The sequence below is a fragment of the Schistocerca nitens genome, chromosome 1 (assembly GCF_023898315.1).
Source record: "Schistocerca nitens isolate TAMUIC-IGC-003100 chromosome 1, iqSchNite1.1, whole genome shotgun sequence".
Classification (NCBI taxonomy): domain Eukaryota; kingdom Metazoa; phylum Arthropoda; class Insecta; order Orthoptera; family Acrididae; genus Schistocerca; species Schistocerca nitens.
Window position 1 is genome coordinate 1,216,430,139 of NC_064614.1, and position 11,021 is coordinate 1,216,441,159.

Here is an 11,021-nt window from a genome sequence, read left to right on the forward strand (position 1 = left end):
CAGATGAAGCACGTGAAAAAGGAAGGGTACCCGTATAAATACGGACGGAGCGCCTGACGCGTAGCAATGGCTACCTGGTAAAGCTTAACTGCTAAGCTTACGACTCGAACCAAACTACTGTAGCTGTATCGTCATTCATTCGACCTAAATTGTGTCTCATATTACAATGGACCAACTTTGTTTCGATTTGGAGGTGCGGCCTCAAACTTTTCTCTCCCCTTGAATTTCGAGTCTCAAATTTCCGGTGCAGCTTAGATTCGGGAATTTTCTTTTCCTTTATTTCGAGTCTCATTTTTCAGGTGCGGCTTAGATTCGAGTGCGGCTTAGATTCGAGTAAATATGGTATACCAGGTGGCTTCCTTTTTCATTCCTTTCCCCCAGTCCATATCCACTTACTATTTTTCCTTCTCTTTGTTTTCATACTATTGAATTCCAGTTTCCCATGGCTATTAAAATTTTGTCTCCTGTAACTATCTGAATAATTTCGTTTGTCACATTTTAGGTTTCTTCAATCTCTTCATCATCTGCAGAGCTAGTTGGTATATAAACATGTGCTACTGTAGTGGGTGTGAGCTTCATGTTTACCTTGGCTACAATAATGCTTTCACTACACTGTTCAAGGTAGCTGCATTATTAAACCTACTCCTGCATTATCCCTTTTAGATTTTGTGTTTAGAACCCTATATTCACCTGTTCAGAAGTCCTGTTCCTCCTGCCACCGAACTTTACTAACTCCCACTATATCTAACTTTAATCTATCCATTTGACCAAGTGAGGTGACTCAGTGGTTAGCACACTGGACTTGCATTTAGGAGGATGGTGGTTCAAACCAGTGTCCGGCCATCCTGATTTAGGTTTTTCATGAGTTCCCTAAATCACTTCAGGAAAATGCTAGCATCATTCCTTTGAAAGGACATGGCTGATTTCACTCCCTATCCTTCCCTAATCCGATGGGACCGATAACCTTGCTGTTTGGTTCCCTCCCTCAAATCAACCAACCAACCAACCCATTCCCCTTTTTAAGTTTTCTAATCTGCCTTTCCAATTAAGGACTCTTAACATTCAATGCCCTGATCCATAGAATGCCAGTTTTGTTTCTCTTGATAATGACATCCTTCTGAGTAGTCCCCACCTGGAGATCTGAATGGTGGACTGTTTTACCCTTTGGATATTTAATCCAAGAGGATGCCGTCCATCATCATTCAACCATATAGTAAGGCTGCATGCCATAGGAAAAATTACAGCTGTAGTTTCCCATTGCTTTCAGCTGTTTGATGTGACAGCACAGCAGGACTGTTTTGGTTGTGTTATAAGGCCAGATCAGTCATTCATCCAGACTGTTGCCCTTGCAACTACTGAAAAGGCTGCTGCTGCTGCTCCTCAGGAACCACATGTTTGTCTGGCCTCTTAACAAATATGCAGTTGTGGTTGCAGCTACAGTACCTACCTGTATTGCTGAGGCATGCAAGCCTCCCTATTAGTGGCAAGGTCCATGGTTTATGGGGGGACTCTACACTGATAAAATACATTTCACTTTCACTAATAAAATGACACTCATATATATTTGTGATATCTGCGTTACAGTACCTGATGGTATTTAAAGTAACTGAAAGTACCTGATGGTATTAAAAGTAACTGAAAGTAATCAGTTTATTGGTGCACCAAGGTATATATGCTAGCCTGCATTCTCTTTTGCCAAAGAAGAAACACATAGGATTTGACAAACTTTGTTGCTTCATTGATATTTATCCAATGATTTGGACAAAAAAGTTAGCAATCTTTGTTCAAAAGAATACTGCAGTTTTGCACAAAATTATTTTCTGACTGTATTTTGCATAGGAGTGGTGAATGTTTCACATCAGTGTTAATTCTTCCACTACCATGAAAAAGAGTTCATTCAAAATTAGGAGCTTTGTCAGTGAAGTTCATATGGCATCCCAGAATGAATTTATCCATATTAAAAGCTTGTAATGATGATAGTGTGTTGTTTGTGAAAGGACATTATCTTTTAAGCAGCTTATTCCATACAAATGAAGTAGATTTTTATGGTAACATCTAGTATAGATGCCCAGATGTGTTTTTCTGTCTTCACAACTATTAACTACAGCTTGTGGTGCTATCTTTATGAATAGGTTCAACCTATCAAAATTGCAGGAGAAACTGAGTTAAGAAAAATTCCACTTTACGTCAGTTGATATACTGCTTGAAAATCAAGTTGCAAGACATAATAGAAAAATGAATATTGACCATTTGCAGTGCTGTAGGTACACTTGAGACAGAAAATACTGACAGCGAGACTAGGAAAAACATATATATCAAGGAACTGTAATTTGTTGGTTAAAATTTGAGTATGAGGTTGTTGACCATGCTAACCTGCTTACTATAGTCAAATCTTGATCTACATCTTCTATTTTTACACACTATACTTCCTTCATTACCAAATTGGCTATTCATTGATGCCACAGGCTGTCCCCTATCAACTGCATCCTTTGTTGTCAAGTTGTGCCTCAAATGTATTTCTTACCCAGTCTGATTCGGTATTTCTTTATTATTTATCCAATCTTCCCATCTATTCTTCAACATTCCTTTGTAGGATCATATTTCAAAAGCTGTTATTCTCTTCTTGACTGTATTATTTATCATCTACGTTTCACTTCCACAAAAGGCTACACTCCAGACGAATATTTTTAAAATTTTTTCCTAATACTCATACTTGTATTAGACATTAAAATATTTTTCTTTTTCAGAAACTGTTTTTGCTACTGCCAGTCATCATATTATTTCCTCTCTACTCCCAGTGTTGTCAGTTATCTCGTTGCCCAAGTAGCAGAACTGATCATCTACTATTCAGATTTCATAATCTAATTCCTTCATCATTGCCTGATTTAATTTGACTGCATTCCAGTACCCTTGTTTTAATATTGTTGCTGCTCATCTTTTAACCTTTTTCCGAGACAATTTTCATTCTGTTCAACTGTTCTAAGTCCTTTCCAGTCTCCGAAAGAATTAAAATGTCATCAGCAAACATTAGAGTTGTTATTTTTCTCCTTAAACTTTCATTTCCTTTTCAAATTCCTCTGTTTACCACTAGTCTCCTTGCTCAGTTTACAGATTTGAACAATTTTGTGTGTGTGTGTGTGTGTGTGTGGGGGGGGGGGGGGGGGGGGCTATAATCCTACCTTCAGAATTTCAAAGAGTGTACTCTGGTCACTATTGTAAAATGCTTTCTCTAAATCTACAACTGCTACAAAAATATCTTTTTAAGATAATGACAATACTATGAAAAGGATAGATTGCTACTCACCATATAGTGGAGATTTTGAGTTGCAGATAGGCTGCCAAAGACAGTGGTCATGTGTGAGAGTTGTGTTTGTGTGAGTGTGCATGTTTATGTTGTCTAATTCAGAAGAAGGCCTTTGTGACTGAAAGCTAATTTGTTTGACAGTTTTTTTTTTGTTGTGCCTATCTGCGACTCAGCATTTCTGCTATATATCTTTTTCATAATATTGTAATTATTCCATCCTGAATTTTCCATTGTTTGATTTTTCTTTTTAAGATAAGTTGTAGGGTCAGTATTGCCTCACATGTTTCTACATTTCTGTGGAATCCCAAGGCGGGCTTCTAGAACTCTCTCTGTTCTTCTGTAAATAAAATTCATTTTAGTATTTTGCAACCATGATGTATCAAACTGATGGTTCAGTAATATTCACACCCATCTTCTTTGGAATGGGACTTATTACATTTACCTGATGGTATGTTGCCTGTTGCATATATCTTGCATACCAAATGGAATAGTTTTGTCCAAGGATCTCAGTAATTCAGAGTGAACATTGTCTACTTCAGGGACCTTGTTTCGACTCAGGGGTCAGTGGTGCTCCATGGAATGCTTCAAATACTATGATATCTTTGGTCTCATCTTCATTTATTTCCTCTTCCTTTCCATAATATTGTCTGAAAGTATGTTTCCTTTTTATAGCTCTTCCATACATTTTTTCCACTTTTTCACCTTTCATTCTTTGCTTATTACTGGCTTTCGATATGCACTCTTGATATTCATATCACCATTTCTCTTTTCTTCAAAAATTTCTTTGGTTTTCCTATAGGCAGCACATTGATTTCCCCCAGGCTTTGCATTTATCATTGGGTCTATCCTGTTTCAACATTTTGCACATCCTGCCAGTCTTATTTTTATATGTTTGTATTTGCTTTTGCTTACTTAACTTTTATATTTCCTCTTTTTCGCCATTCAGTTCAATAATTTGTATTCTACCCAAGGATTTGTAGTGGGCCTTATACTTTTGCTTGTTTAATCTTCTGCTGCTTTCACTATTTCATCTCTCAAAGCTGTCCATTCATCTTCTGTCGTATTCCTTTTCTCTGTTTCATGCAGTCACTTGTGTAATGGCCCCTTTGAAAATCTCAGCAACTTTCATATTCATTACTTATTTATTTATCTATCTATCTATCATGTGCCGCGGGACCATGTGAGTCCAAAGCTACTTCATAATGGAAGAAGTAAATACATAGTTTACAGGATGATCATAAACAAAAAAATTAAAAAGTTAATAACACACAAAAAAATTGTGAGAGAGTTTGCGAATAAATTAGACATTATAGAGGAAATTCCTCGACTACTGTGAGGAGCTCCTGTACAGAATAAGAGTGTGCCAGGAGGAAACCTTTATAATTGGAAACCTGTTGGAAATGAAACCTGCTGAAATAGTGCATACTTTTCTGTACAATGCTTTAGGAAGTGCTATCGCATGCCCAATTGCCCCCCCCCCCCCCCCCCCCATGCCTAATGCTCGCTAGAGAAATGTTGCAGTTCCTTCTGAATGAGTCAGTTTATCATTGTCATATCTTCTTAATTTCCTGACTTTCTGCAGATTCTTCAGTTTCAATCTGTAATCCATGACCAGTAAATTATGTTCAGAGCCCATTTAATGATGTAATACTCTCAGCCATTAGCAAGTTACATAATTTAGTAGTGTACTTGTAACAATGTTTGAACAGAAATCCTTTGACAAGGCACTCTTTGTCTAACAGTTCACGAGCTCTATGGACCAGAAACTTAAGGTTGACATTTCCCCATGAGTGATAGTAATTGGCTCAAGACATGGAGTGAAAGGTTTACCTGCATAGGTTAGCTACATACATTGTTGTCCAGGAATGTGTATTCGTGTTTCTTAACCAGTATATCAGGTAAAGGTACCTGACCTGTTTCTTCATTGAGTTTCAAAGAGTAGGTGATATGTGACAGTAGAATGACCATAAATACACTGTTGGATTTTTCCAAGTAACTAAAGGTAGTGATCAAAGATCAGTCCCTACTGTGTACTATTTAGAGTTTAATTTCTATGAAGAATCATTTGAATTTATTAAATATCACCACAATTTAATTGCTGAAACACAAAACAATATTTAATCTCTAAGTATTAGTCATTAGACACAGTATTTTCACATCAAATGTAAGCTTTTGAACCTTCACTACAAGAAATGATTTTGTCATCTACTTTAAGAATCATATTAATTTTGTGTTTTAAAAACTTTACAATGAAGTAAATCTTGGAAATAGGTCTTTTCATGACTACAGTATTATGTTTATGTAGTTATAGTTTTTTTCTACTTATGCTGTAATAGATGTATGTATTTTCTACAGGGCGCATGCAGGTTGTCTGGAGTTCAAAAGACATCCAAAGAGACACCAGTGAGACGACTGGACATCCGTTTTATACCATATGATCAGTTCTACTGTGCTATCCTGTATTTCACAGGTTCAGACTTGTTCAACAAAGAGATGAGAACACATGCTCTGTCAAAGGGCTTTACACTGAATGAATATTCATTACGCCCTGTTGGAAGCACAGGTATCTTAGTTACAACATCGTCACTAAGTAGTGATGATATTTATATATTACAGCAATACTCATTACAAAATTTCTTCAGTTCTGTCTTGTAGTTATTTTAGTTTGTGGACAGGAAAACTAATATTTTACAATTATGTTTATAACTAGCCTAAAACAGTTAATGTTTCAAAAACTTTTTAATCAATAATCTCGAAAAAGGAAGATGTCCTCTGTTGTTGGCGAGGAAGATGTCCTCTCTTGTTGGCCTGTGCAAAACTGTTTCTTTGTAGCGAGTCAAGGTGAAAGTAGTAAGAAAAGAGAAATGACATGTGGCTTGTCACTACTAGACATGTCTGTGTACCGTGGAATGTGACACGTAAAAGCATGCCTGGGATTATAAGTTGGAAGGGAGTGATAAGAAATATTGGCACTGCAGGACATCCAGCAACAGGTAAAAGAAGTCTATACAGATGTGGTAATGATAGTAGGAATTGAAGGAACTAAATTAAGGAATAATTTTATATTAAGAGAGTACATTACTCTAAACTTTCCCTTTCTGTGTTCGATTATTCTTACCTCTGTCAGGTGAATGGAAAAACCTGTGTTTCAGTGTATTGTGTATACAGTTTATTCAGGAGGAAAAGCACCAGTTACGTGTTATTTTTTGTTCTGTTATAGTAGCGGGAATTGACAACTTGGTTCTTTCTTTCGCTTTTAATATAGTTAATAGCCTGCTACTGATGCTGTTATAGCTTTCAGAGCTCAGCTTGTGTGCTATTCCATATGTTTCAATGCTCGTCTTCCCCTGAGTGAATAAAAACAAAGCATAATTTATTATTAAAAAGGTTCAGTGAATATTCATGAAATTAACCCAAAAATGTAGGTAACATCCACATTTTTCAGTTTGTGAATTTCACACTTTCAATATGAGATGTGGTCATCAGTCACATATATAGTAACATGTTGTAGTGGAAGGCAGTAAGAGATAATTAAAAATTAGTTGTAGTGTGAGGAGAAATAATGGATCATTAAAATGGAACTTGGAAGTTTACTTTCTGTAGCCAATTCATTTATAATGCAACTGATCTTTTTCTTTTCAGATTTGCAATTTATCTCAGTTTATGATGAATTTATTTTTAGCAATGGATAAGTAACAATTATGCGACACTAAATCCTAAAGTTTTCTGTGTGTTTGTGGCAACACAGAAAATATTTGGAGAATGGTGCATTCGAGAAGTAAAACATGTCCAGTTTTAGATACAAACTGAGTTACAGTTTTCTTTTTATAAATTTGTACATGAAAGAAACTCAATGAAAATTCACAAATGATTTATTGATACATTAGTGTTGTTCTTCATGGTTAACTGTCCACAATGTGTGTGATAAAGGTAATGAGACTGACAACAGTGCAAGTGATCTGGCAATGCTATGTTGTTCTACTTGAGTATGCCAATGTGTTCACCTCGTCTAGATGCTCTGTTCGAGTATCATGTGACTTTTGAGAATGCAATCAGTGAAGTTGTGTGTTATGAAAATGGAACAGCAGAATTTAGAGCAATGTTATGCAATCAGGTTTTGTATTAAACTTGGGGAATATACAAGTACGATCTTTGAAAAGTTGAAACAAGCTTGTGGGTAACTTTCCGTATCAAGAGCACAATTTTTTTTTGTGGCACATATCATGTTTGGAAGCACAGGAACACATTGGAAATGAACCTCACTCAAGGAGACTTTCATCTTCAAAAACTGATGAAAATGTCCAACAGGTGCATTCTCTTGTGAGATCAGACTGACGTTTGACAATAAGGATGATGGGTGACTTTGAAACGTAGACACTCTCACCATACATCAAATTTTGACCAAAGTTTTGCCCATACGAAAGACCTGTGTCCAAATGGTGCCGAAAAGTCTCCTGACTGAGCAGCAGGAGAGTCAAAGAAACATGTTGATATTCTTGAGAAGATTGGTTGAGTCCTGTGATCACAGGTGGTGAATCTTGGATTTTTGAGTATGATACAGAGTGGCAAAATGAGAAGTGGCACACTGAGACATCCCCTTGACCGAAAAAAGCTCAAATGAGCAAATCGAAGATCAAGAGAACGTTGATTTGCTTTTACTATAGTATGGACATCATGCGTAAAGAATTTATTCCTCAAGGACAAACTGTTGACCAAGTGTTTTACAAAGATTTCCTTGAAAGACTAAGGAAAAGGGTGAATTGAGTGAGACCAGACATTTCAAACAAGTGGATGCAGCATCGGGACAACACCCCATGTCACATGGCTACTTCCATCACAGAATTTTGACCCCAAAAGCCATTCCTGTTGTTCCACAGCTCACCCCATTCACTTGGTCTGAGTCCTTGTGACTTTTTTGTGTTGGTGAAATTGAATGTGAGTGACATTTTAAAGGTGCTATCAGTTGACGCCTTTCAGTGCTGCTACCAAGACCGGGAACAATGACTGCCAGTGATAGCTGCTGGAGGGAACTTCTTTGAAGGGGGCAATAGTGTTGTTTGGAAAAAAAAAAAGGAAGTCTCATTACTTTTCTCACACACCTCTTATGGTAGTTGATAGTAATGACTGCATACTCACTTTGCATCAGTAGTGGTTGAGAAGGTAGAAGAAAGAGCACACAATTTGTACCTCCTAATGTAACTGTTATTAGGTAACCACATTAATTTTTTTATGAATAATGGAAGGTGTGAGGGTGGTAATCACTCTCTGTATAGTTAATTTGTTGGGATATTGACAAGCATATAAAAAGGAATGAAAATGATGTTGAACTTTCAGGCATTGGATAATGTTTTCAGTCTTGTTTATGTTCCTGTTGATCACTCAATGCTACAACTATACAGTGATTGTGTACCTTTTGACCTTCCATTATTTGTATTCCAACCAAGAGTCCCAGGACAATTCAATATGTATATAACAATTACAAACAGCTATAACTATTTAATGCATAGTGATAAGAATTCAAGAGAATAAAAAGTTCATTTAAAAAAAAAATATATACTTTATAGGATTTCTATACTACTACTCTTGGTCACATGGACATTGTCTAAACAGTAATCTGTTTCACTCCATCATTAAAAAAAAAAAAAGTGAAGTAACTGATGTGAGGGTTGTTAGAAATGTACATTTTGAGTTCTGGAGTTGGTTTTGACAAAGAAGGCACAAGATCTTTATGTAACCCGCCAAAAGAAATTCATTGCCTCAGGTCTGGAGATCTACGTGGCCAAGAGCAGAATACAGTGTCATCAAGCTGCACAAACATCCTGTTTCTTCAAACTGTTGATGCCATCTTTGGAGGTTATTGCTATTTGGAGATGCTTGATAGCATTGCTGTTGAAACCTTCTTTGCACTGTGATGACAAAACAACTGTTAGAATTTAACATGCAGAATACCTTCTGTGTGGTATCCACCATTCTCACTTATGATATGCACTTTCCACATTAGAATCACTCTGCACGTGCCAGTGTATGATTTACTGTGCTTGCACAACAATCAAAATTTTTATCTTTTTTTTACTATCTATAATTGTTATTGATACATCACTATGTGTTAAATAGTTATAGCTGTTTGCAGTTGTTATAATCATTTTGCATTTATCTGAACACTTATTTTATGAATTTTTCTCTTTTGTAGACAAGGAAAGGTTGTCTGGAGACAGCTCTCTGTTGGTCCAGTAATTCTTGTTGCTTCCATTTCTTACACAGGTGGAAGCATGTTTTGATTTTAGAAGCTTATGGAAAAATTCCAGCCCAACATATTGTATAATTTGGATTTATTTTTTTATTGTGTTGCTAGTATCTTAATGTCTAGAATTTTCTGAAAACAAATACCAACAACAGTTTCATATCTTTACTCCGTAATGGAATATATTTTTCAAACCAACAATTCATTTCATGGCATCATTGCTAAAAAGAAGAATTATCTTCACAAAGATTTAAAGTCAGTTACTTTGGTCCAGAAGGGTGTCCATTAATCAGGAATACACATTTTCAATAACTTATCAGCAGCCATAAAAAGTTTAACTACTGTACTAATAAAGTCCAGTTGTAGAGAAGCCCAAGTTCATGTAAACTGTTATCACCACTTTTGCTTGTTAGTAGGGCAGTGAAAGATGATGTTTAATTACTGACTGATTGGGATTGTAAGCTCATTAATGAATAATGTGACCCGTGGCAACTATACTGTCTCATGGCTCAAAACTGATGAGAAATTTGAAAGGCTCAGGTTAACTCTTTTGATGTACATATTCCCAGTTTATATCTAGGAAGAAACGTTCAAGTACATACATAATGTCTTTGAATGAGATTCAGTCTGTGAGGTTAGAAGAATATGTAACACTAATGCTGCTTTGATGTTTCCTTGAGTTATTGTAGCTAGCTAGTGAATAAATTAACTGTTCCAGGTGTGGCTGGTGAACCGATTCCCATTACTAGCGAGGAGGACATTTTTAACTGCATTGACTTTAAGTATAGGAAACCAGAAGAAAGAGACTGGTGAACAGAACTGCTCAGGACAGCTCTAGAGTACACTGATGTACTTATATAATAGGAATAGAAACCCAGTACTTATACATGTCTTTGCTTAAAACTTTCGATTGAGAGATTGTCTGATAAACTGTATTAATTTAGCACATTGTAATAACTCAAAAATTTTTAATACAAGATTTATGAACATCCAAAATAATTGTCCAGTATTGTCAACTTATGTCTCCTGTGTCCAGTTTATCTGTATTTATTTAGTTCATGAATGACCTTTGGTTGAATTTAATTTTATATGATACTATAGGAAATATTATGAACAGCAAGTATGCATGTAATATACATCATACTGAACACAGAAAACACTCAGTAGTGTAATAAAAACAGTTGCACCGTAGGAAATAATCCTAAAGTGCAACCAGATTCATTACACTAACTAACACCATTAATTACAAAGAACAATGTACACAAATTTGACTTAATAGATACTCCTTAAGACCGTGAAATTCCTTTTTCATCAGATAGTTTCAGAGTTACTTTGGAAAGTTAGTGTCATGTATACTATCATATAGCTTTCTGGAGAGTCTTCTTAGTAAGCTGGTACTCAAGTACTGATATCCTATATCAAGGATTGTCAGCCAGTGGCGTATGCTTCGTATCTTGTTCTTCCTTGACGTGTTGT

General features: G+C 36.0%; 1 protein-coding gene across 1 annotated transcript in view; it reads left to right on the plus strand.

The window, feature by feature from the left end:
* Positions 1-10,544, plus strand: part of LOC126201311 (DNA polymerase beta-like) — a 61,700-nt gene extending 51,156 nt beyond the window's left edge. Inside the window, exons 6-7 of the mRNA XM_049936775.1 lie at positions 5,660-5,867; positions 10,264-10,544. Of these exons, the coding sequence (XP_049792732.1) occupies positions 5,660-5,867; positions 10,264-10,358 (303 nt within the window). The 3' untranslated portion in view covers positions 10,359-10,544. The remainder of the gene's footprint in view (positions 1-5,659; positions 5,868-10,263) is intronic.
* Positions 10,545-11,021: the final 477 nt, after the last annotated feature.